This window comes from Pongo abelii, chromosome 18 (genome assembly GCF_028885655.2).
Source record: "Pongo abelii isolate AG06213 chromosome 18, NHGRI_mPonAbe1-v2.0_pri, whole genome shotgun sequence".
NCBI lineage: Eukaryota > Metazoa > Chordata > Mammalia > Primates > Hominidae > Pongo > Pongo abelii.
The window spans coordinates 85,036,754-85,058,368 of record NC_072003.2 but is presented as its reverse complement, the minus strand read 5'-3'; the positions used below and the strand labels follow the sequence as shown (position 1 = coordinate 85,058,368).

Here is a 21,615-nt window from a genome sequence, read left to right as displayed (position 1 = left end):
TGAAACTAAGAGAGGCTTCGGGGGCAGAGGAGGTCCAGCAAGGTGAGGACCCCGGGCAGGTTTGTCCCCTCAGCCAGGGAAAGCGTGAAAGGAAGCAGAGGCAACGTCAGGCCCTGGGGGTCCCAGTCCGGAGCTCCCAGGGATCCCCACTGCGACCCTGGATCAGGGCCTGCCCCGGGACTGTCACCTGTGGACTGAGGCTGGCTCCCTTCCCACACCTCTGGGGATAGAGGACAGACAGGCCCTGATGATGACCAGGTGGCTCCAATACCCATGTCCCCCCTGGGGGAGAGGTTGCTGCAGGGAAGAGCCACTCTCCCCTCCTCCCCACCTTCTTTGTGGTTTAATTAGTATTTCCAAGTGGGGCTGTCCCTCTGGGAACGCAGCAGAAAAGTCCAGGTGACAGCAGCCCCTGAGAATCGCTCTTAATTAGGAAGCGCCCACTCCAGGCTGCGCGCCAGGGGTGGGGGGCCGGGAGAGCTGCAGGTAGCCACCTGAGGGCGCGCAGGCCCCAGGCAGGGGCAGAGGAGCAGCTCCCAGTGCCAGCTCCTTCCACACAGGCAGGCCCCAGTGCAGAGCGAGGGGCCCACAGACATAAGGAGCCCTGAGAACGGGGAGGGGCCTCCGCTGGGAGCCCCAAAAGTAAGACAGAAACACAAAACCCACCAGATGTCTTGTTCTGACAGCGTCTGGGCTGGAATCTTTCCTACCTCAATTCTTTGTTCAGTTCACAGACTATGACAAGTCACAGCGAGTCTGCTGGGTGTTCAGCAAACACCACTTTACGGCTCGACGGTGTCACAGCTTGAACTGGACTGCCACCCCCGCCCATATCCCGTGTTAGAGCCCCGATGCCCAGGGCCTCAGAACGGAACTGCATTTGGAGACACGGTCTTTAAAGAGGTGACTAAATGAGAAGAAGGACGTTAGGGTGGACGCTAAACCAACTGACTGGTGTCCTTATGAGACGAGGAGATCAGGACCCAGACACGGAGACACCACAGACGACCCAGGGAAAAGGCAGCCACCAGCAACCCGGGAGAGGCCTCTGGGGAAACCAGCCCTGCCGGCCCCCAGATTGTGAACTTGTGGCCTCCAGAACAGGAGAAAATAACGGGACACCCCCAGCGGGTGGTTTCTTCTGACAGACTGATGCGTGGGCCGAGGTACTCACCTGCACAGGGCCTCCAGGAGGGTGCCGCTGTCACCCTCACGTTGCAGAGAAGGAGAGGGAAACTCGGGGTGGGGGAGGGGGTGTCTTTGGAATGTAAACTCAACCTCGAAAGCTCCAGAGCCCCCAACGGATGCCTGAATCCAGCCTCCCCACTTAAGAGGACGCTGGGCTCCCTGCCCGGCCCCACTCACCTGCCGGCTCTCACTCCTCCAGACGCCATTGACGGTTTTGGTTGGAGCGATGGTCACCACGGGGGGTGTGCTGGGCACGCTGTGGCCCCCAGGGGGGACGATGATAGGGCCCATGGGCACGCGCTTGGGTGTGCTGGCGGGGGAGCTGTGGTTGGTGGCCGGAGAGGACACAGGGGACGACTCGCTGCTCAGTGAGGACCCTGTGGAGGAGAAGATGGTGGCCTGAGTGGGAGCCGCGGTGACAGCCACTAGCAAGTGCCAGCTGGGGACCTGGGCTCCAGCTGCCCCCCTGCCCCAAGTGAGGCCCCAGAGCTCCAGGTCTACCAGCCTCGTGGGCCCCCACCCAAGACAGGTCCTGAGGCCCGATCGGGTCAGCAGCTCAGTCTACCCCGGGCACTCCCTATCCCTTTGCCCCACGGGCCCTGCTCACGTGGCACGAAGCACAGATGCTCTGGTGCCCAGGGCCGCCCACCGCCACCAGACAGAAGGAGCCTGGGCAGGGCGGGCAGGACCAGTGCCTGACGTCCCTGAGTGAGAGACGAAAGCAGTACCTTCCGGAACAGACATGGAGCCCCAGAGTTAGAGAACACATGTATTTCTAGGAGGTGTCGTGAGCCAGGGGCCTGTGGACATCCCAGGACACACCGGCCAGCTGGGCCACGCACCCTGCCCCACCGAGAGGCAGCTCCACATGTGAGCAGCAGAGACCCCAAGCCTCTGAGTCTTCCCAGGGAGCCCCCATGTGCTTGGGGGCTCACAGGAAAAGGTGCCCCCTCCGGGGGCTCCTGTCAAGCAGGGGACACATGGGGCTGGAGCGCGGCAGGGAACAAACATAAGAAGTGGTCAGCACTGGCCGGTCGCAGTGGCTCACACCTGTAATCCCAGCACTTTGGGAGGCCGAGGCGGGCGGATCACGAGATCAGGAGATCGAGACCATCCTGGCCAACATGGTGAAACCCTGTCTTTACTAAAGATACAAATATTAGCCGGGCGTGGTGGTGGGCGCCTGTAGTCCCAGCTACTCGGGAGGCGGAGGCAGGAGAATCGCTTGAACCCGGGAGGCGGAGGTTGTGGTGAGCAGAGATCACGCTGCTACACTCCAGCCTGGTGACAGAACGAGACTTCGTCTCAAAACAAAAAAAGAAGTGGTCAGCACCCCTCTACAGGGCCCAGCCAAGCAGGGACGCAGTGCGGTGGTGGCTGAGGAAGCCCAAATGGCAGCCATTCAGGGTGACCCATGGTAACCCTGGGGCAGTTTCTTTAAAAGATCCACTTATTTTTAAATTTCAGAAACCAAGATATAATTCACTATCTTTAAGGGTACACATCAGGAGGTTTGCCTAGGTTCGCTGTTTACAACCACCACCACAACCTACCCCAGAACTCGCCCGTCGCCTCGGAAAGAACCCCTCAGCCCCCAAGACACCAGAGGGATGGAGAATGGGTGGCTGCAGCTCCGCTGGTAGCAAGGGGAGGGTGCAGGGCAGGCAGGAGGGCTTCCGGCCTGGGTGACTGGTGGCTACAGCCAAGAGGATACCCCAAGGGCAGGGGGCACGGACGGGCAGGGCCGCCCCGGCCCATCTGCAGGTGCAGCAGGGGTTTGGACGGGGGAGGATGGGGGAGGACGGGGAGGAGTGTTCCCAAGCCCTAAGGGAGGGGGCTTCCTCCATCATGGAGCAAAACTGCCTTCTCAGACCAGGGCTCCCCTCTGTTGTCTCCCTCCCACCCAGGTCAGAAGGGGACCAAGTGTGTGTGGTGGAAGGGGTATGGGTGAGGATGTCCAAAGGCACCTGCTCCAAGAGTCCTCCTGTCCCCAAGCAGGCACCAGCCTCGCTTCCAGAGCCCCCACCCCCTTGTTGTGGGGGTCAAGTCCCCGTGACTGAGGCCACAGCAGCTCCCCAAAGCTGGGACTGCCAGTGAGGCCTGGGCCTGGGGCTCCAGAAGCTCTGCTGCTTGGGGGTCAAGAGCCCTGCCCAGCCTGACGAGGCCCAGGGGGTGCACGGCTGCACACTCACACCCCCGATTCCGGCTGGCCTGCAGCCTGCGAGGGGGAGACCTCGTGCCGCTCACACAGTTGTGGACTTGTACACAGGTCAGTGTCCGGCTCACCCTCCCTAAGCCCCTTCCCTGACACAGGCCCAGGGCAGATCTCCGCCCCCAAGAGCCACACACAGCACCCAACTGGTGTTCAGCACAGGCCAAGGTCCCCAACAAGGCAGGCCACAGAGGTGTCCCTGGATTCTATGGTATCACAGCACAGTGTCCCCTGGGGCAGGTTCCAGCAGGAGCAGGCGCATGTCCACCCACCAGCAGCACTGTGCGTCCAGGCACCCAGACCCCGTGTCACAGCGGCTGTGCAAGCTCACACTTGGGCCCATGGGGACAGATGCTGCCGTCTGAGGAGGTGCGGTACAATTGGGCACCTTCTGTTTGCAAAAGCCCCACTTGGGAGGCACCTGCAGCCCGGGGCATGATAGAAGCAGGGGTTAGATGCCTTTTCCAGAAGGAGAACTCCAGCCCATCAGCTCCCGGCATGCTGCCCGACTTCTGTTCAGACCTGGCCTTGGTTCCGGGGGCAGAAGCTGCCTCATCTCCCCTTCACTGTGTCTGCAGTGGGCACACGCACATTCACCAAAGAAAACTGCTGCCTACAGGGGGTGCCCAGAGGCCTCAGGCAGCCAAAGTGGCCTCAGTGGCGTGACCAGGAGGCAGAGCCCCACAGGCATCCCAATGTGGAAAACAGAGCTTTGCTCTCCAAAAGGTGCTCCCTCGGGGTGGGGCAGCTGCCCCATCCCCAGGGCACAGTCCGTTGCCTCCTGCAGAACGCTATCTGGGCCTCTTTAATGTGGTTTCCTGGGCTTGTGTGCAGCCTGTACAACTGGACAGGGCAGCCCCACAGCAGACACTCAGTCTAGCCAGATCGGCCACGCCCCGGAGCAGCCCTGAGGCACATTCACATTCTCCCCAGCAGCCCCTGAACTGCCCAAGGCAAGGCCCCCACCTCATCACGCTCCCACCCACCAGGATCTGGCCCAGGTGGGGAATGAGGCTGAGAGCTGCTGCCCTTGAGGCGAGACCCACCCCCAGACCCCCAGATGGACTAGCCAGCCACTGCCCACACCCCGAGAACTCCACCAAGCCAACCCCTGGGACTGGACACTGGTGCCGGCGGGCTACTAGATCCACCCGAGGAAGGGAAACGCTGGCTGCAGGGTGGGGCACCACGCCCCTCACCTCGGGGGCATAGGGTGGGGACAGGAGAACAGGCCTCAGCCCTCCTGATCTGTGGGTTCGTTCTGGACACTGGCGGTCTAGGTGCTTTTCTGTACGTATTTAGATTTTGAGAAAAAGTTCACTTTAAGTTTTTGGGGGAAAAAAACAAAAACTAGGGAAAGGATCTTCCTGTAAAAAAGGTTCCATGGAACCTCCATGGCTCTTGGGTTTCAGTTGTTACAACTTCACCGAGCTGAGATTCCATCCCGCGTAACTCACCCCCAGCGCACGGCCCCACGGTTCTAGCACGTCCAGAGTTGCGCGACCATCACCACAATCCATTTCAGAGCATTTCCGTCACCCCAAAAGGAACCCCCTACCCATGAGCAGCCACTCCCCTCGCCCCAGGCCCCACACGCATCGGCTGTCCGCCTCTATGGAGGGGGCCTGTTCCGGAGACTTCACATCAAGGGAATCCCACCGTGTGGCCCTTCTTGTCTGGCTCCTCTCACTGGGAGCCGTGTTTTCACGGCTCATCCACATTGCAGCAACTAAGAGAACCTCTCCTTCCCGTGGCTAAGTGACAGTCCACTGTGTGCCTCTGTCCACCCACTCCTTACTGGTCCGTCCCTCAGCTGGTGGCATACAGGCTGGGCCCACCTTGTGGCCGCTGTCAACAGTACTGTACCCACCACTCTTTTTTTTTTTTTTTTTTTTTTTTTGAGACAGGATCTCACTCTGTTGCCCAGGCTGGGCTGGAGTGCAGTGGTGCAATCACAGCTCACTGTAGCCTCAACCTCCTGGGTTCAAGTGATCCTCCCACCTCAGCCTCCTGAGGAGCCGGGACTAAAGGCACGTGCCACCAGGCCCGGCTAGTTTTTTGTTTGTTTGTTTGTTTTTGGTAGAGACAGGGTCTCGCTATGGTGCCCAGGATGGTCTCAAACTCCTGGGCTCAAGTGATCCTCCCGCCTCAGTTGCCCACAGTGCTGGGATTACAGGCATGAGTAACTGTGCCTGCCTCACCACCCTTCTTCATGGGAAGCCCTCCTGTGCACCCGGCCCAAACCCAGGGTGTTCCCGTCTAGATTCCAGTAGCTGTGAGTGGGGGAAATGTGGACATTTGTGCTCTGGATCTGAAAAAGGAAATAAAACCAACACACCAAGAGCCGCCACCCCACCCAGGCAGAGGCTGCCGAGAGCTCATGATCCGGGCTCCTGCTGCCCAGGGGAAAAGTTGGGGCCAATGGCCAGGTGGGCTCTGGGTCCTCCCTGGGGACCGGAGAGTGGGGAGCTGGGAGCAGGAGCTTCCGAGCCCCACCATGTGCCAAGCCCCAGGAACCTCAGAGACTTCTCTGTACCCCAACTCTACAAATGGGGAGAACCTTATAGCCCATGCCATAAGGGGATGCACAGAGACCCGGAGCTGCCTGGCTCCAGACCCCATGCTGCCCCAACCCTCTGAACCCCACCTCCCAGAGAGACCCCTCACCATGACCAAGGCAACCGCCACTCCAGAGTCTCTGAATGAGCCTCGTTTCTAAGCACCAGTGAGTGAGGAAGTAAGAGGGGTGGGTGAGGAAGTAAGAGGGGTGGGTGAGGAAGTAAGAGGGGTGGATGAGGGGTGGGGAGCTTCTCTGGGGCAGGGTCTTGCCTGGGGCCAGGGGAGGCCATTGACACTCAGAGGCCTAATCCCTGCTGGGGGGTGCTACTCATCAGACCAGCCAGCTCAGCCTCGATCGATGCCCCCACAACGCCAGGCCCATTAGCGAGGCTGGCACCTGGCCCTCGAACCCTCATTCTCACCGCGTGGCTGGAGCAGGAAGGTCTGTGATTGCTGTAATTAACTGGCGGTATTCAGCCAGGAGTTAGTCAATGAAACGGATCCGGATTGGAGACGACAAGAGGCAGCCCGTGTCCGCGTCACCTCTGCTGTCTGACCTCAAAGATTAGCGCTGAGGCCCACGGGCAGATGTAATTAACAGCTGACACCCCAAAGTCAGCCAGGGAGTGTATTGAGGGCGAAAACAGGACTGCAGCGCCACAGCAGCACCTGCCAGTCACCCAGGCTCAGGCCCACCCTGCCAGGCAAAAACCACCGGCACCCCGTAAAGAGTCATCGGTCTTTAAGAGGTACTTGGGGGCCAGGCCGCAGGACCACTCTCCAGCACACTGTAGACCGAGGCGGGCGTGGCCTCACCGTGGTCAGGCCCCAAAGCCACAGGCCCTGGCCAGGCCAGCAGCGAGCATGGAAGGAAAGGGGAGGGGAGGGCAGGGCACTCTGAGAGGTAAAGACTCCCCAGCCGAGCTCAGCACAGGCATTCCCCAGCTGCTGTTCTGCACAGCCCCCACCCACCCCAGAGCCCGGCCCCGCTGCAACTACTCAGGGGAACGGCGGAGGGAACAGAACGGTGACTATCGGACGTGCTTCCCTAAAGAGGGTCGCTGGAACGTCTTTGTGAGATGCCATGGCCAGGAGCTGCCCAGAGCTTAGCAGGGCCAGAGCCCCAGGGGACGGCTCCGGTGTCCACAGCCCATGCTTAGCCCATGCTGCCGATGGAGACACAGGTGAGGGGCAGCTTGAACAGATGGGTGAGCGACAGACCCCTGTCTCAGCCCCTTAGAAGGAGGGTCCCCAGCTGCACTCTGCCCCCCTGCTTTCAACCATGCAGGGGCAAGTGCCGGCCAGGGTGGGAACCCAGGGGACCCTGTGTGTCTGCTAACCTGGAGGCTCTTCCTGTCATCTGTTCTGTCCCCAAGTTAGTGTTTAAAATTTTCTTTTTAATTAAAAAATATTTTTAGAGACAGCAGGAGTGCAGCGGTGTGATCATGACTCACTGCAGCCTCAACCTCCAGGGCTCAAGTGATCCTCCCACCTCAGCCTCCGAGTAGCTAGGACTATAGGCATGCAGCATCACGCTCAGCTCCCAGCTCAACCTTGAAAAGCTCTGGGCAGAGTCCACTCAGCAGGAGCCTTGGTGTGCCACGTGCCATGACTCTGGAGCAGACACGCCAACGGCGATGCCAGCTGGGCCCTCGGCCGGTGTGGGCTGGAACAGCTGGAGGGAAGGCGGGGCAGGTCCACAGAACCTGTGTCTGCCAGGGCTGCTCCTCCAGTCTCTACCCTTGCCTACCGACCTGTTTCCATCCAAAGCCTGGGAACCCAGCCATGGGCGGACTTGTGGCGACATGGACATGGAAAGGAGCCCGGCCAGAGGGGGTCCAGCACCTTGGCCCAGGAGGCCCATGGGAGCCGCCAGCCAGTGAGCAGGCAAGTGGGACAGGAGCTGAGTCACCCCAGCCACTTTCCTTGAAATCCACCCAGTGGAACGGGAACAGCAGACCTCAAAGGAAAGAGCCAGTCAGCCCCCCACCCACTGGGAATCGTGTGGGTCTGGAAGGTGAAGTCCCCATCGCACAAGTGACAACAACAGGCTGGGAAAACTTCTGGAGTCACCGCAGCCCTGGTACACGGGACAGCAGGCACACCACAGCGCAAGGCTGAAGTCACGCCGCGACCCCCTGCGTTCCAGGGAGAAGCAGGAGACGAAGTAGCAGCAGCCGCCCTACAAGGCTCCCGGGACAGGGCTCTCCCAACCTGCGGCCTGCATCCACCCACAAGGCTGCAAAAGGGCGGGGGGGCGTCGGCCAGTGGCGGGCTCCCACGCCCACCCTACCATCACATGTGCCAGTCATCAAACCCACGCTGACAATGGGAGGTGTGGGTTTCTAGCTTGAGATGCGTTTTGCCGGGGCCGATTATGTGCTGAACAGCGTGAGCTTAGATGCTGGACCCTGGGAGCCGGATGGAGCCGGGAGAGTCCGTGTGAGGCCAAAGGAGCTGAGACAGGTACCCTGAGGGAGGTGGGGCATTAGGGTGAGGAGGAAGAAAGGGATACAGGGGCTGCGGGGAGGCAGAGGGTGCATCAGCGGAAACCGGAAAAAATCACCCTTATATCCAAGTGGCTAGGGGAGGCCTTGCCTCCATTATCCCAGGACAGGCCCCCATCGGCTGACACGCCAAGTACTGGGCTCCTCCACCCTGCCCAGGGCTCCTCACTGTGCTATGCGGAGAAGGGGTCAGGCTAGGTAGTGGGGTCCTCTCCGCGGGCCTTGCTCCCCTCCGGCTCTGGCTTCCCCTGACCACCAGCCCCCTACCCCCCCAGGCCAGGAGAATGGAGAGGCACCATGAGGACGCCCGCGGCGCTCACACCTGCGCTGGAGACAGACGGGCTCCAGACGCCTGCAAAGCCGCCGCTGCCGCAGACTGACACCCACGCGAGGCACGCCTGCCAGGCGGGATCCTTCCTCCGTGTTTGTTTTGCTGTTTTCTTTGAGAGGCAGATTTCCGAGGCAGCGGCAGAAAGGGGGAGCCTCTCCCCCGCCCAGGCCGGCTCCACGGTGGAATCATTCCCGCAGCAACTCACGAGGAAGGCTCCGTGGTCCCTGCTCACTCAGGTGGGATCTTGGTTTCAGGTTGCACCAGGGACCGAACAGTAACCGGATCTGCCTCCCCTCTTGCCTGCAGAGCCAGTGACAAGACGAGGCAGGCAGCCAGCAGACACCACCAGGGGAAGGTGGCACAGGGCCCCGCGGGCCTCGATGACAAGAGAGCAGTTCCAGCCCCACCGCCACCACCTGTCGGCCCCGTCCCTGTGGCCCAAGCCGGGCTGTGGGTGGCTGGGCCACTCCTGCCACAGGTAACACAGCCGCCAACACCTGCTTGTAGAGGCCTCTGGCAGCTTCCAGGGCAGGTACCATGAGCCCCCTGGCCGGTGTTAAGGGAGCAAAGTGTGGGCAGGGAAGCCATGAGTCCCAGCCACGGGGCTGGTGACAAGGGGATGGGGTGGGAACGGACTCAGACTCTTGTGAGCCCAACCCCAGCTCCCTGCACCATGGGTGGTGCTGGGGTGAGGTGGGGCTTCCTCTCCAGCCAGGAGCACCTGCTCAGAACTGTCTTCCAGACGGCAGCTCTCCAGTCCACCTGGGAAGGCTCTGGAGCCACCCTGTTCCCAGAGCGCCAGCCTCCCAGAGCAAAGGCCCACAGCACGATTGCCCCCAACTGTTTCCAAGGGAGGAGGTGCCTGGTCCCAGGTGCTGCCTGTGCCTCCTGGAGCAGCTGAGGACACGCGAGGCTCCCTGTACCTCCGCCCCCTGCCGCCTTGGCAGACGGGCTCTGCGTCCCTGCGGGAGGCTGCTGCCTGCTGCACACGGCAAGCAGATGCCACACAGCTTGCGAGGGCGCCTGGCAGCAGCCCTGGCTTCGTCACACAGCAGTGGGGGCGGCGGTGGAGGCTCCACAGCCTGCCCTCTGCAGAGACACTGGGCAGCCCCCAGCCTGGACAGCTCCAGGGCAGGCCCCACAGCTTTCAGACCCCAGCCTGGCTCAGGGCTGCCTTCAGGGTGTGGAACTGGGGAGCTGGAAGCACAGGGCCTGGCTCCAGGCACAGGCGTTCCCAGGGCACCCTCGGGGCAAACACCTCTTATTCAGTCAGTCAACAAGCACCTCCAAGGACAAGGGATGATGTGGGGATCCCGACACACCCGCAAGGCAGGCTAGGCCTGGCGCCCAGGAGGCTCAGAGGGGAGTCAAAATCTGTCCAGGGCAGGGGGTGGGACACAGGGCTGGGACCCATCCCCCAGTCTTGGGACTCCTAGGCTGAGGTTTCAGATGCCTATGGGGGTGGTTGGGTCTCTGTGCAGAAGAGGTCCTGGTAGGAGAGGCAGGGAGGGAGGCGGTGGCCAGGCCGCCACTCCGAGGAGGGGACAGGTCCCTGCTTGTACCCAAGGACCCGGTGCCACCCGAGGAGTCTGGGCTACGGTGGGAGCTGGCCCAGCTGCGTCAGAGGGAGGGCTGGGCGGCCCCGGGGACATCCCTTTGGTGGCTGGGACAATGTGGGAGGAACAAAGAGACCAACAGCCACCAGGGCAGAACAGGGTCAGGGACACCTCGGCTCAGACTGCCCGGGCCGGTGGCTGGGAAGGGGCTGGGGGTGCAACCCAGGATCAACTTGGGGTCACGCCCAAACCTGCGGCCCAAGGCTCCTTCTGGAATGTTCTGCGTGGGGCGTGGGGCCGGGGCACTCCAAGCCCCATTTCTCCCAGAAAGTCAAGACAAACAGGCAGCCACCTGGCCCTGCCTGCACCACTGGGACAAGAGGAAGCCACCGCAGGCTCCCGGCCCAGAGCCATTGATGGGGGGAAGCTGTGGCGGACCCGCACCTTCCAACCCCACCGGGGAAGCACGTGCCCTCCCAGGGCAGATGATGGGGGTCACAGGAGTAGGACGGGGAGTCGGGGGAAGGGGTGGCAGTGGGTGGAGGAGTGGGGGAGGCACGTAGGAGGTGGGGGTGGCAAGAATGGGGAAGGTGAAGAGAGGCAGCATTAGGGTACGGGGCAGGGAAGGGGAGGCGGGGGTGGGAGCCAGGGTGGGGCCTGCTGCATTGTCGCTCATGCCACCATGCCCGGCTGTGGCACATTCCCACTGAGTCCTCACGATTCATGAGGTAGAGACCTGCTCCTCACCCAGGAAAAAGTAGAAGCTCAGAGAGGCGAAGCGGCCTGCCTGGATCACACAGCAAGGAAGGAAGGTGCTGGGGGGCGCATCGGCGATTCCCAAGCGTCCGCCCTTGCCCAAGGCGCCCCAGCTTCGGGAGTGAGTAGGTTAAAGGGTCAGGCTGGCCCTGGGGATGGGTGTCTGGCCCCGCGCTGGTGGGCGGGTGACTGAGCTTTGAAGATGAGAAGACGTCTCAGCGCCTCCAGAAAAATAAATCCCAGTGAGGGCCTCCTCTTCCTCTCCTTCCCGGCCTTTCTCCCAGGGCAGCACACGCCACAGCTTCGTCTGAATTGAATTTTTAAACCACACCCTCGAGACACAATGAGAGGACAGACGCAGAGGCAATCGCAGTCAGATGGCGAAAAACGCGAGGCACTTCCATAAGTCGTCAGGCGCGCACTGGAGAGGAGGGTCAGGGTGACTGAGAAGGCCGCAGGCGGCCGGTGCCCAAGGCACCCCCGAGGAGGGGCCACGTGGGGCACCACAGCCTCTGCTGTTCCCTGGGTGCGCCAGCTCTGCCACCTCTCCTGCCACCTCCCCCTGCAGCTCTGGGAGCTGCCCCGCTTCCATCCCTGCCCCCTCTGACCAGGACGTGCCCATCGCCAGGAGGCAGCCCTGGCTGCGGGCCTATGAGCTGGGCAGCTCAGCCACTAGCCTGCCGGGGCTTGGTGCTCTCTTGGGCACCTGGCAGGCACCAGAGGGACCCTCCTCTCCGGCAGGTGTGGCTTTCAGAGGCCCAGTCTCCCTTTCTGCAGGGAGGTGGCTACACCTGCAGGGCAGGGGACTATGGGGTCTCAGGCACGAGCTGGGGGTTGGAATTCCCCATGCCACTTACAACGTGGGACCCGGGCAAGCCGGAGGCTCAGTTCTCATCCACCAGAGGTGAAGGCTGTGCGAGAAGCACAACAAGCCCGCCAGGGGCACAGCAGGCGCTCGATACACAGCCACTGCCGTGATCAAGGGGGAACTCGATACACAGCCACTGCCATGATCAAGGGGGGACTCGATACATAGCCACTGCCACGACCAAGGGGGCACAGCCACTGCCGCGATGAAGGTGGGGAGGCCCTCACTGGTCCACCTCCAGGATGAAGTAGAAAGGCAGCTGCGGGTTCGTGGCCCCACCCAGCTCCCCCGACCCGGGTCGTCCAGCCATGAGAAGCAGGAAGGGCTGTCACGCCACAGACGGCCCACGAGGACCAGGAGATGTCACGCTCAGGGTCCAGACACACACCGCGCCAGCCCATGTGTACGAAATGCCCACAGGCATGTCTACAGAGACAGAAAGCAGACAGCAGCCGCCAGGGGCTGGGGGAGGGCGTGGAGGCTGACGGCGAATGCAACTGAGGTTCTCTAAGGGGTGACCCAAATGTTCTAGAATCAGATGGTCACGCAACTGTGTAGGAAAATCACCAAATCACGCACTTCCACAGGGTGAATTTTTATGGCATGTGAATTATAACTAAAAACATTTTAAATAAGAAATCCAGAACTGTCCCACTGCCAAGTCCGCCAAAGGTTCCTCTCTGGCGCAGGTGGGGAGGTAGCACCGGGGAGCTGGGGGAGGTAGCACCGGGGAGCTGGGGGAGGTAGCACCGGGGAGCTGGGGGAGGTAGCACCGGGGAGCTGGGGGGGTAGCACAGGGGAGCTGGGGGGTCCACATGTCCCCACTGTCATCCAGGATTCCACAACCCACAGGGAGGCAGGGTCAGCGTGCTGACGGCCAGGCCTAGACCCTTTTGTGCGCCCAACGCCAGCTCCCTGCTCCACTGGCAGTGGTGCTAGGTGTGAGGGGGGCTTCCTTTCCAGCAGGGACCACCGGGACCACCAACTCAGAACTGTCCTAATGGCGGCTCTCCCAGCCCCCCCCCCCCCCGGGAAGGCCCGGCAGCAGCGGGACACGGACACGACCCCACCCGCTGTGGCTGCTGTCTTGCAACTTGACCTCTCTGAACTTTGGCCTTCTCAGCTGCCCGAGGGTCCCGGGAGGGCTGCCGGCCAGTTCCACGGATGGGGAAAGGTGAGGTCAGGGTCAGGGTCCGGGTGACTCCATGAGAATGGGGACCAGGTGCACTGAGTGGCTGAGGTCACGAGAACGAGTCACCCAGTCCCTCCTCATCCAGACCAAGGCCTGACGGGGGTGACCAGATAGAGATTCATCAAAACAGGGGTGGGGGTGACAAGGGCCCAGGCCCGGCTGAGGGCGTCCCAGGACCCAAACACTGCTCCACGTCTGCAGACTCCGAGCCCCACAAACCTTGGCGTTCCCAGCTCAACAGGGGGTGACTTGGGTGAGTGAACTGATGGGCACATGGCTCAGGCAGTGGCACTGCTCGCCCGCTCTCCCGACCCTCTGCCATTCAGTTCGCAGGCATCCATCCCGGGGGCATCTTTCCTGGGGGGCGTCCACCATGGGGGACACTTCCCAGTGCCCAGGTTGCAGCTGGGAGGGAGCAGGGCCCCGAGGCCATGGTGTCTGGCCTCCCGCCATGGGCGCCCAGCGGCACACTTTGTTCCTGGCCAGTGGGGACCAGCGGCCTCTGGCACTCAGGCCGCCCGCTGGCTGAGCCACCAAGCCAAGTGCTGGGGCCAGCATGGGGCAGCGGAGAGGAAGTGACGGCCCTGTGAGGCAGGCTCCTGCTGTGACGCCCACGGCCGCTGCTAGGCCCAGGGAGGGAAGGCGAGTCTGAACACCTCTCTACCACCTTCCTTGGCGAGGAGGGAAACCTGCCCTTTCCTGACCACGTCCTCTGCAGCGTTACCCAGGGGTGGAGCCCAGAGGCCCCGAAGCAGACATAGCTGCTGGATGAAAGCAGGATGCAGGGATAACCCAGCCCAGGCAGCACCAGCGCCAGTCACGTGTCGCCCGTGGCCTCGGAAATCCCTCACCAGCCCTGGTTCTCCTGCCCACAAACGCTGAGAAAAAAGACAACTGCAGCAGGAGGAGCTGGGCCAGCTCTGCCCTCGCTTCTCTCCGCCCCTCTCAGGAGAGCCCGAGTCTCGACTCCAAGCTCAGCTTCCTCCCGGGGTCTGTCCCCAGCTGCCTTGTTCACTGCCCCAGAGAGTCCAGGATGCCTCCACCAGGCAGGCAGTCTGCTTCCCCCTGAGCCATCTGCCTGCAGCTGCCTGGCCTCTTGACACAGGTGGGGCCCATGCAACCTGGCTCGCTCAGGTGTGGCCAGGGAATCCCCTGCCAAGGGCATGGAGGGTTTTCTGGTGGTCCCGCTTGTGCCTGGTTTGCCAGGAACAGCCAGGAGGCGAGGGTCCCTGGTGGTACAGAAACCAGACCCCGACAGGCCTCCCTCCTGGGCCAGTACCCCCCCCCATCTGTCAATGTCAGGTGTGTCCTCTCGCGCTCCCCCACTCTCCAACGAGCAGTAGCAGAAAGGACCCAGGAAGGAGACATTCAGAAATGAGAAGACCCCCAGCCCGCCCTGGTCAGGGCAGGTGTCCCCTCTGCCAAGCTGGAACCCGGGTAATGTAAAGACGGACATGGCTCCTGCACGTGTTGCTGTGGCCACCCCGGAGGGCCCTGGCACCCGGATCCTAACCCGTGGGCCTTGGAGGTGAATGAAGCAGATGCCACTGGGGTCCCTGTTTCCTCAGCCCCCCGCCTGTGAGCAGCGAGTCCAGAGGGTGTCCGAGGCCAGAATCCACAGGGCCAAGGCCCCCAGCAGCTCCAGCCGCCCACTGCCCCTCCCAATTTGTGCCAGCAGCAGCCCCGGCGAATGGTCATCGCAGGCGCTGAGAAGTACCCCAGAGCCAGAGCCAAAGGGGGCGTCTTTAGAGCCTTACTGCACAGACAGGAAAAATGAGGCTCAGAGGGTCAGCACGTGCCCAGGGTCACACAGCAGGTCCTGCCCAGGTGATACCAGAAGCCAAGGCTCCAGACCCCGGGGACCGCTTGTCTATGCTCCCCACAGTCACCTCAGGGAGTTGAGCAGTGGTGGGCTCAGCTGTGCCAGAGACCCCCGCTCCAGACCAGTGTGTTTCCAGGGACACCATGTTCTCTGCCACTTCTGGAGGGGGTGTCAAAACCTGGGCAAGGAGCCACTCAGGTAGCACTAGGGCCCAGCTCTCCCTCTGCAGCCTCTTGGGGCTCCCCTGGTCGAGGGCACCCACCCTCCTCCCAACCAAGTCACAGAGCTGGCAGGAGCACCTCGCTACGTCCGGACACCCTGCAGTGGCTCCAGGGGCCGAGGAAGAACAGACAGGAAAGACAGAAGCACAAAGGCAAAGCGGAGCTGCTGGGGCGGGCGGGCGGGCTGGCCCAGGGTCTGCAGCTCAGACAGCACTGCCTGCTCCATGCAGAGCACACGGCGTGGGAAAAACGAGACCTGCTGTGAGCGTGCACGCCGCAGGCGGGAGGCTGAGTCCCGGCCTCGGGAGCCGCTGCTCCCCCCACGCGCAGCCTGGCGGGCCCCCTTACCTCTGGGCTCCTCCGCCTGTTTGGCGAGCTTGCGCAGCGCGGCGGCAAAGCTGGAGGACGGCGCGGCCTGAGCCGACAGCGCGCTGCTGGTGGCGGGGCTGCCGCTGGGCACCAGGGCGCCATTGAGCGGCGAGGGGGTGAGGGGGTTGACGGTGGCGGTGGTCCTGGTCGCGGTGGAAAGCATCCCTAGCGAAGGGGACTTGGGCTCATGGCTCATGCCTGAAACAGGAAAAGAAGAACCAGAGGTCACCCAGAGAGCAGGAGCGCCCAGCACCAGAGCAGGGTCGGCAGGGCCGGTGTCAGCAGCAGCAGGCAAGGAACAGGGGCAGCCCCAGGGGCTCCAGCAGGACAAGCAAGAACAGGACAGAGCCAGCACTGCAGAGAGAACAGACCCCATCCCCAGAGTCCAGCTGGAACCCGGCACAGACCCAAGGGGCCCCCAGGACCCCAGATGCTGAACGGCTTGGACCAGCACTGTCCCTCTACCTCTCCAGGGCAGTCCGGCCTGGGCAGGTCGTGGGGGATCCCACGAATCACCCAACAGGCCCCTGAACATCAAAGGGCGTGGGGAAGAAGACTGAGGCCCAGGGTGAGGAGGCATTCGGCCTGCATCCTCAGGACAGAAACACGCTGGCAGAGAGGCCCAGGGACGACGGGAACCAAGACAACTGCTGTGGCCACCGACGCAACAAGCACACGATGCCAGGCACGCTCGGCAATGCCCTCAGGAGACTGGTGGGAGTTCTGCCCCACGTTACAGACAAGGAAACTAAGGCCCCAACTCAGCCCAGTCCACGCGGGCACTCAGCGCAGACCCCCGGCCTCCCTGCCACTCAGGGACCCTGTGCATCTCTGTCTGAGAGGGGTCTCAAAGATGGGGCCACGCAGGCAGGCTGACGGGGAGCGGTGGGGAAGAACACGGCCACACCGCAGATCCCACTGTGGCCCCTTACTGGGCACAGAGTCTGCCCGGAGATGCTGAAAACCGCAAATCCAAACCGCGGTGCAGCTTGGAACCCTCTCTTTCCTCCCAGGGCCACGTTCAGGCCGACCTGGCCCAGCAACAGCTGACCTGGCCCTCCCGGCCAGTGGTGGTAGCCGCAGCAGCAGCAGCAGCACCAGGAGGTCTGAGCCCAGGTGCAGCCACCTGGTGACATGAGAACCACTGGGGAAAGGACATGGCCACCTCCAAACAAGCCCTCAGTCCTCCCACCCCGTGTGTCCAATCAATAAAAGCCCAACCTGGTCAAAATGTTTCCACTAACATCCCTCCCCCCCCAGAGATGCCCCCACCCCTACATCACCCACAGACAGGGTCCCGGCTTCCTCCCTGTGGACGCATCTCGGGGTGGGGGGGCGCTGGGGCCACACACGGTGGGGCTGGTGTCACAGAGATCTGGGGGGGCAACACACAACACAAGAGGGGCGAACTGTGCACTTCCTATGGGGTGAGGGCAAGGGGGCCCCCAGGTTCCTCCCAGGAAGAGGCTGCCCTGGCCTCCAGAGCCCACCCTACCTCTGCCAGATTCTAAGTCACATTGACAAGTCTAATTGGAACCTGTCCCATGGGTGGGCAGGCTCGGAGGCAGCGTGGAGAGGACCCCCTCAAGACCTCCTTTGTCCACCTGCTATCCACAGAACTTGCCACCAAAGGCCATGAGTCCTGGCCATGTATTCAGGGAGCCAAGTCCTCCCTCTCCTGACAGAGGGGACGCAGGGAGAAAATAACTCTTTGGGGGCACTGAGGGAAGGGCCGGGGGCACTGCCTGCGAGGGGGGCTGCAAATGAGAGAACAGAGAGGCAGGAGCGAGTTCAGGGGGCATCGTTTGTTCTCCCCAGTGAGAGCTCACACCTTGAGAACAAAGGACCCCTAAGAGCCCCATGCCCATGGCAGGCGACAGCCATGTGGTGCCGTGGCCGTGCCCTGCAGCAGCGTGCCCCACCCAGCCTGTCTTCCCTCGGCTCTTTCTGGAGGGGCCGGGGGTGGAGGGGGACCCGTACCCCCACCCTGCCTTTCTAAAGCCGCTTCAACCTGGCACAGACATCCAAACATGTGGGAGGATGGGGGCCTCTGCCTGGCAGCCTGTCTTCCAGAAAATGCGGGCTGCCAACGAGGGCCCTTCCTTGGCCAGCCTGAACCCTGCCAGCTGCTCTCTGCTGCGCACCGCTGGCCACGCTGCCCCCAAGGCTGGCCTGGCCTCTGCCCATCCCCCGCACCGGGCTGCCATCAGCGCCTCTCCCTGTGCACAGAGGCGAAGCGGGTCCAGTGGGGGCAAGGAAAACGCGCCTGTGGCTCAGACCCAGGTTCTGGCTGCTTCTGGCTGAACAACCTTGGGGCAAGTTACTTTGCCTGTCAGGGCCTCGGTTTCTTCATCTACCAAACGGGGTAACAGCACAGCAAAGCCGACCTCATGAGGTCACTCCCCTAAGCATAATGGGGTAACTGATATGAGGGGCTTCAGAGCCTGTGGGGCGCCCCAGGGCTATTACGAGACAGCATGCCAGCCAGCGAGGACAGATGCCAGTCCCAGCAGGCAGGGGGTCCAGCCAAGGCCACGCAGGTGTCTCAGCAAATGGGACCCATGCTCTGGGTCTGCGATGCTCACCCCACTGGAGCCACAATGCGGTGGGGGCACATGGTGTCAAGCTGGCAGGCATCCTGCCCACGAGCCCCCTGCCCTGGGCCCACAAGCCCACACACCTTCGGCAGAGGGCCACCCCGTGACCCCAAGAGGCCGGTGGCTGGGGAAAGGTGACCCGCAGGACACTGGGGGATGGGGGAGACCAAAGCTCTTGTCCTGGTGCCTGCAGGGGACACTGGAGGACATGGCCCACATGGGGGCTGCCATGGGCAGTCCAGAGGACCTCCGGGTCCTATCTGTCACCAAAGCACCCTCAGCACCACACTGAGTAGGCTGCGGGGTTTTTAGGAGAGAATGTCTAGAAAGACGAAGTGGCACAGGACAGAGCCACACCCTCACAGGGACCCACGCGGATATCAATGAACCAGGTCCTCGTGGTCCCAACGAGGCACTCAGGAGGGTGGCGCTAGGAGAGCTGCCTGGAAGACAGGAACAGGGCCCCGGGGAACGCAAAGACCACCCCCCAGGGGGTACACTGCAGCAGCTCTCAGAAGTCACACAGACCAGTCGGGCACCTCTCAAGACAGCCTCACAATGAGCCCAGGAGAGGCCACAGCAACTGAACTGTCACCTACCACCCAGCCTGTGTCCCACCCCTCACAGCCATCGCCCAAGCCCAGGAGGCCTAGCGTGCAGATGGGGAAACCGAGGCCAGGAGATGACCTAAGCTTGGTCCAACGTCAGTCAGTTGAGCAGCATGTCCAGGACTTGAACCCAGCTTCCTGGGCCCCCACTGCTCATTACCAGCACCTGCCCAGTACATGGCCGAACCATGGCACCTGATCAGAAGGCGTGAATGGTCACATGTGCATGCATCACACACAGCTAAAATATATTGAACTGTAGTGGTTAAAAACATTCATTCTGGGTGTGGTGGGCACACCTGTAATCCCAGATAAGTAGGAGGATGAGGTGTGAGGACTGCGTGAGGCCAGGAGTTCAAAACCAGCCTGGGCAACATGGAGAGACCCTGTCTCTATAAATTACCCTGAAACTACAGGTGCGTACCTGTAATCCCCGCTGTTTGGGAGGATTATTTGAACCCAGGAGTTGGAGCTACAGTGAGCTATGATCACACCGCTATACTCTAGCCTGGGTAACAGAACCCTGTCTCTCAAAAAATAAAAAGAATGTCTACAAAGTCTGCATCAATCATCCTTTCAAGAGGTGGAGACCAATTCCCTTTCCCAAGCGTGGGCCAGACTGAGCAACTCACTTCTGATAAACAGAGTATAATGGAAGCAGCAGTCTGCAGCTGCCAAGGTAAGCGCACCTTCCTGGCCCTCTTGGGTCACTCCAGTGGAGGGGGGTCAGCTGCCATGTCATGAGGATGCTCAAGCAGGTCATGGAGAAACCCATATTTCAAGGAACAAAGGCCTCCAGCCAACAGCCATGTGAGAAGCCACCTTGGCAATGAATCCTTCAGCCCCAGGCTGGCCTTCTGATGAGACCGCAGCCCCAGCCAACATCTCAAGTAGGCTCATCACAGACCCTGAGCCAGAACCACCCAGCTAAGCCATCCTCCAATCCCTGGCCCACAGAAACTGAGATAACAAAGGTTTTGTGTTTAAGCCACTGAGCTGTGGACAGTTGGTTACACAATGCTAGATAACTGATACAGTCAGCATTGCCATACCCTCTATTAATCCAGGCCACCCCCTCAATCCATCAGAAAGCCAAGAAGTGAAACTATCTGCATACAGAGACTCTGTATCTTCACCCAGAGTCTCCAAAACATGTCCCTTGGATGCCAGAGACCATCAGCATCCCCCATCCCCCTTTCCCACATTCCTCACACAGCCAGCCACTCTACATCTTGGCCTCCCTATGAGAAAGCTGTGACTGGGCCTACTTCCCAGATAGGCAAAGGCAGGCTTGGATCCCAGGGCCAGTGCAGAGCAGGGTTGAGATGACCTCAGCACAGTGCCCATGTGATACGCCGGCCAGGGCCCAGCTCGACCTGCTCCAGGGCTGCAGGAGGGGCCGATCTCCGGTGCAGGCTGGGTGGCTGACTGTGCCCTGCAACCTGCACCACATGCTACCACAAAAGCAGGGGGACGTGGGGCACTGTATGGTCGTTTCACCTCCAGGTGACCCGCCCTGGAGGTCTGGGAGCAGATGCCAATTCTCTCTCCCGTGGCCTTCATGAGGCTGGCTGGCCACCCGGGCAGACGTGCTGTGACCACCAGCCACAGGCACGGGCTGGGTGGCTGAACTAGGCTGTGTTGCTATAAAGAAATACCCGAGGCCGCATAATTCATAAAGAAAAGAGGCTTATTTTGGCTCCTGACTCTATGGGGTGTACAGGAAGCGTGGTGCTGGCATCTGCTTCCGGGGAGGCCTCAGGAGGCTTCTAATCATGGCGGAAGGCGAGAGAAGCCAGCACATCTGGTGGTGACAGAGGGAGCGAAGAGTGGGGAGGTCCCAGACTTTTAAACACCCAGATCTTGCGAGAGCGTGCTCATCGCAAAGGTGACCGTGACAACCCCTTCATGACAGATCCACCCCCATGATCCAATCACTGCCACCAGGCCCCACCTCCAACACTGGAGGTCACATTTCCACATGAGATTTGGAGGAGACACACATCTAAACCCTATCAGTGGTACACAGAGGCCAGGGCGCGAGTCCCAGACCGGACCCCAAATGGCACACACACCTTGAGGCTACTGGCAGTGTCTTCAGATGGCAACGAGAGGAGCTATGTCTTTCACTTTCATCCTTTTTCTCTCTCTGTATGTTCTAATTCTTCTGCAGTGAACCAGGCTTTTAAAAGGCGGCGGTTCAAAGGGATGGCGGCTCGACAGCACGAAGTCGGTACCGCCAACAAAAGTGTGGCGCTGTCCAGCCCCAGGGCAGAGGTGGAGGGAACTGGGGTGTACCTGCAGGAGTCTGAACCTAAGCCCTCACCCACAGCTCCCCGGCCCTTCCCTGGTGACCAGGGAGGCCCTCTGCCCGCTCCCTCCAATGCCTGGGTCTGAGGCTACCTCAATGTCACTATCACCAGCCCACTGGCATACTGACAGCAACCTCCCTACCCCAGCCTCTGACAAAGCCCAATACCTGCTCCCCGGGGCCCATGGGCCCCCCTCCAGCCCCAGGTACAGTCTCCCTGGGTCCCTGGGGGTCCCCTGCGGGCAGCATCCCTGCCCCGGTGTCAGCTGCAGGCTCCTGAGGAGCTGTGAGCCTGGGAAGCGGCTCTGCTGATGTCAGGTCACTTAAAATAGAATTCCAAATGAGCGGCTTCATTAAGGGGAATCTAAAATTAGTGCTGCTCCTCAGTATGTGTGCACTGGGCAGGCGGGGCGGGGGCTGCAGCAGCCGGGCGCAACTCCCTTGAGGCCAGGACAGGAGGCCAAGCGCCGGGGAACCCCGAGATCCTTGGAGGGGTCCCCTTGGGCCTGCTGTGAATG

At 61.6% G+C, this 21,615-nt stretch overlaps 1 protein-coding gene across 11 annotated transcripts in view; it reads right to left on the bottom strand.

Moving 5' to 3' along the window:
- GSE1 (Gse1 coiled-coil protein) overlaps nt 1-21,615 on the bottom strand; it is a 499,199-nt gene that overhangs the window by 23,596 nt on the left and 453,988 nt on the right. For 7 of the 11 annotated variants that reach the window (XM_054534226.2, XM_024233178.3, XM_054534228.2 and 4 more), the window contains 2 exons: nt 15,561-15,779; nt 1,366-1,565 (listed from right to left, as the gene is read on the bottom strand). In XM_054534226.2, the coding sequence (XP_054390201.1) occupies nt 1,366-1,565; nt 15,561-15,779 (419 nt within the window). Of the gene's footprint in view, nt 1-1,365; nt 1,588-15,560; nt 15,780-21,615 lie in introns of all 11 variants that reach the window. The other 4 variants (XM_024233179.3, XM_009251015.4, XM_024233181.3 and 1 more) reach the window with 2 other exon arrangements.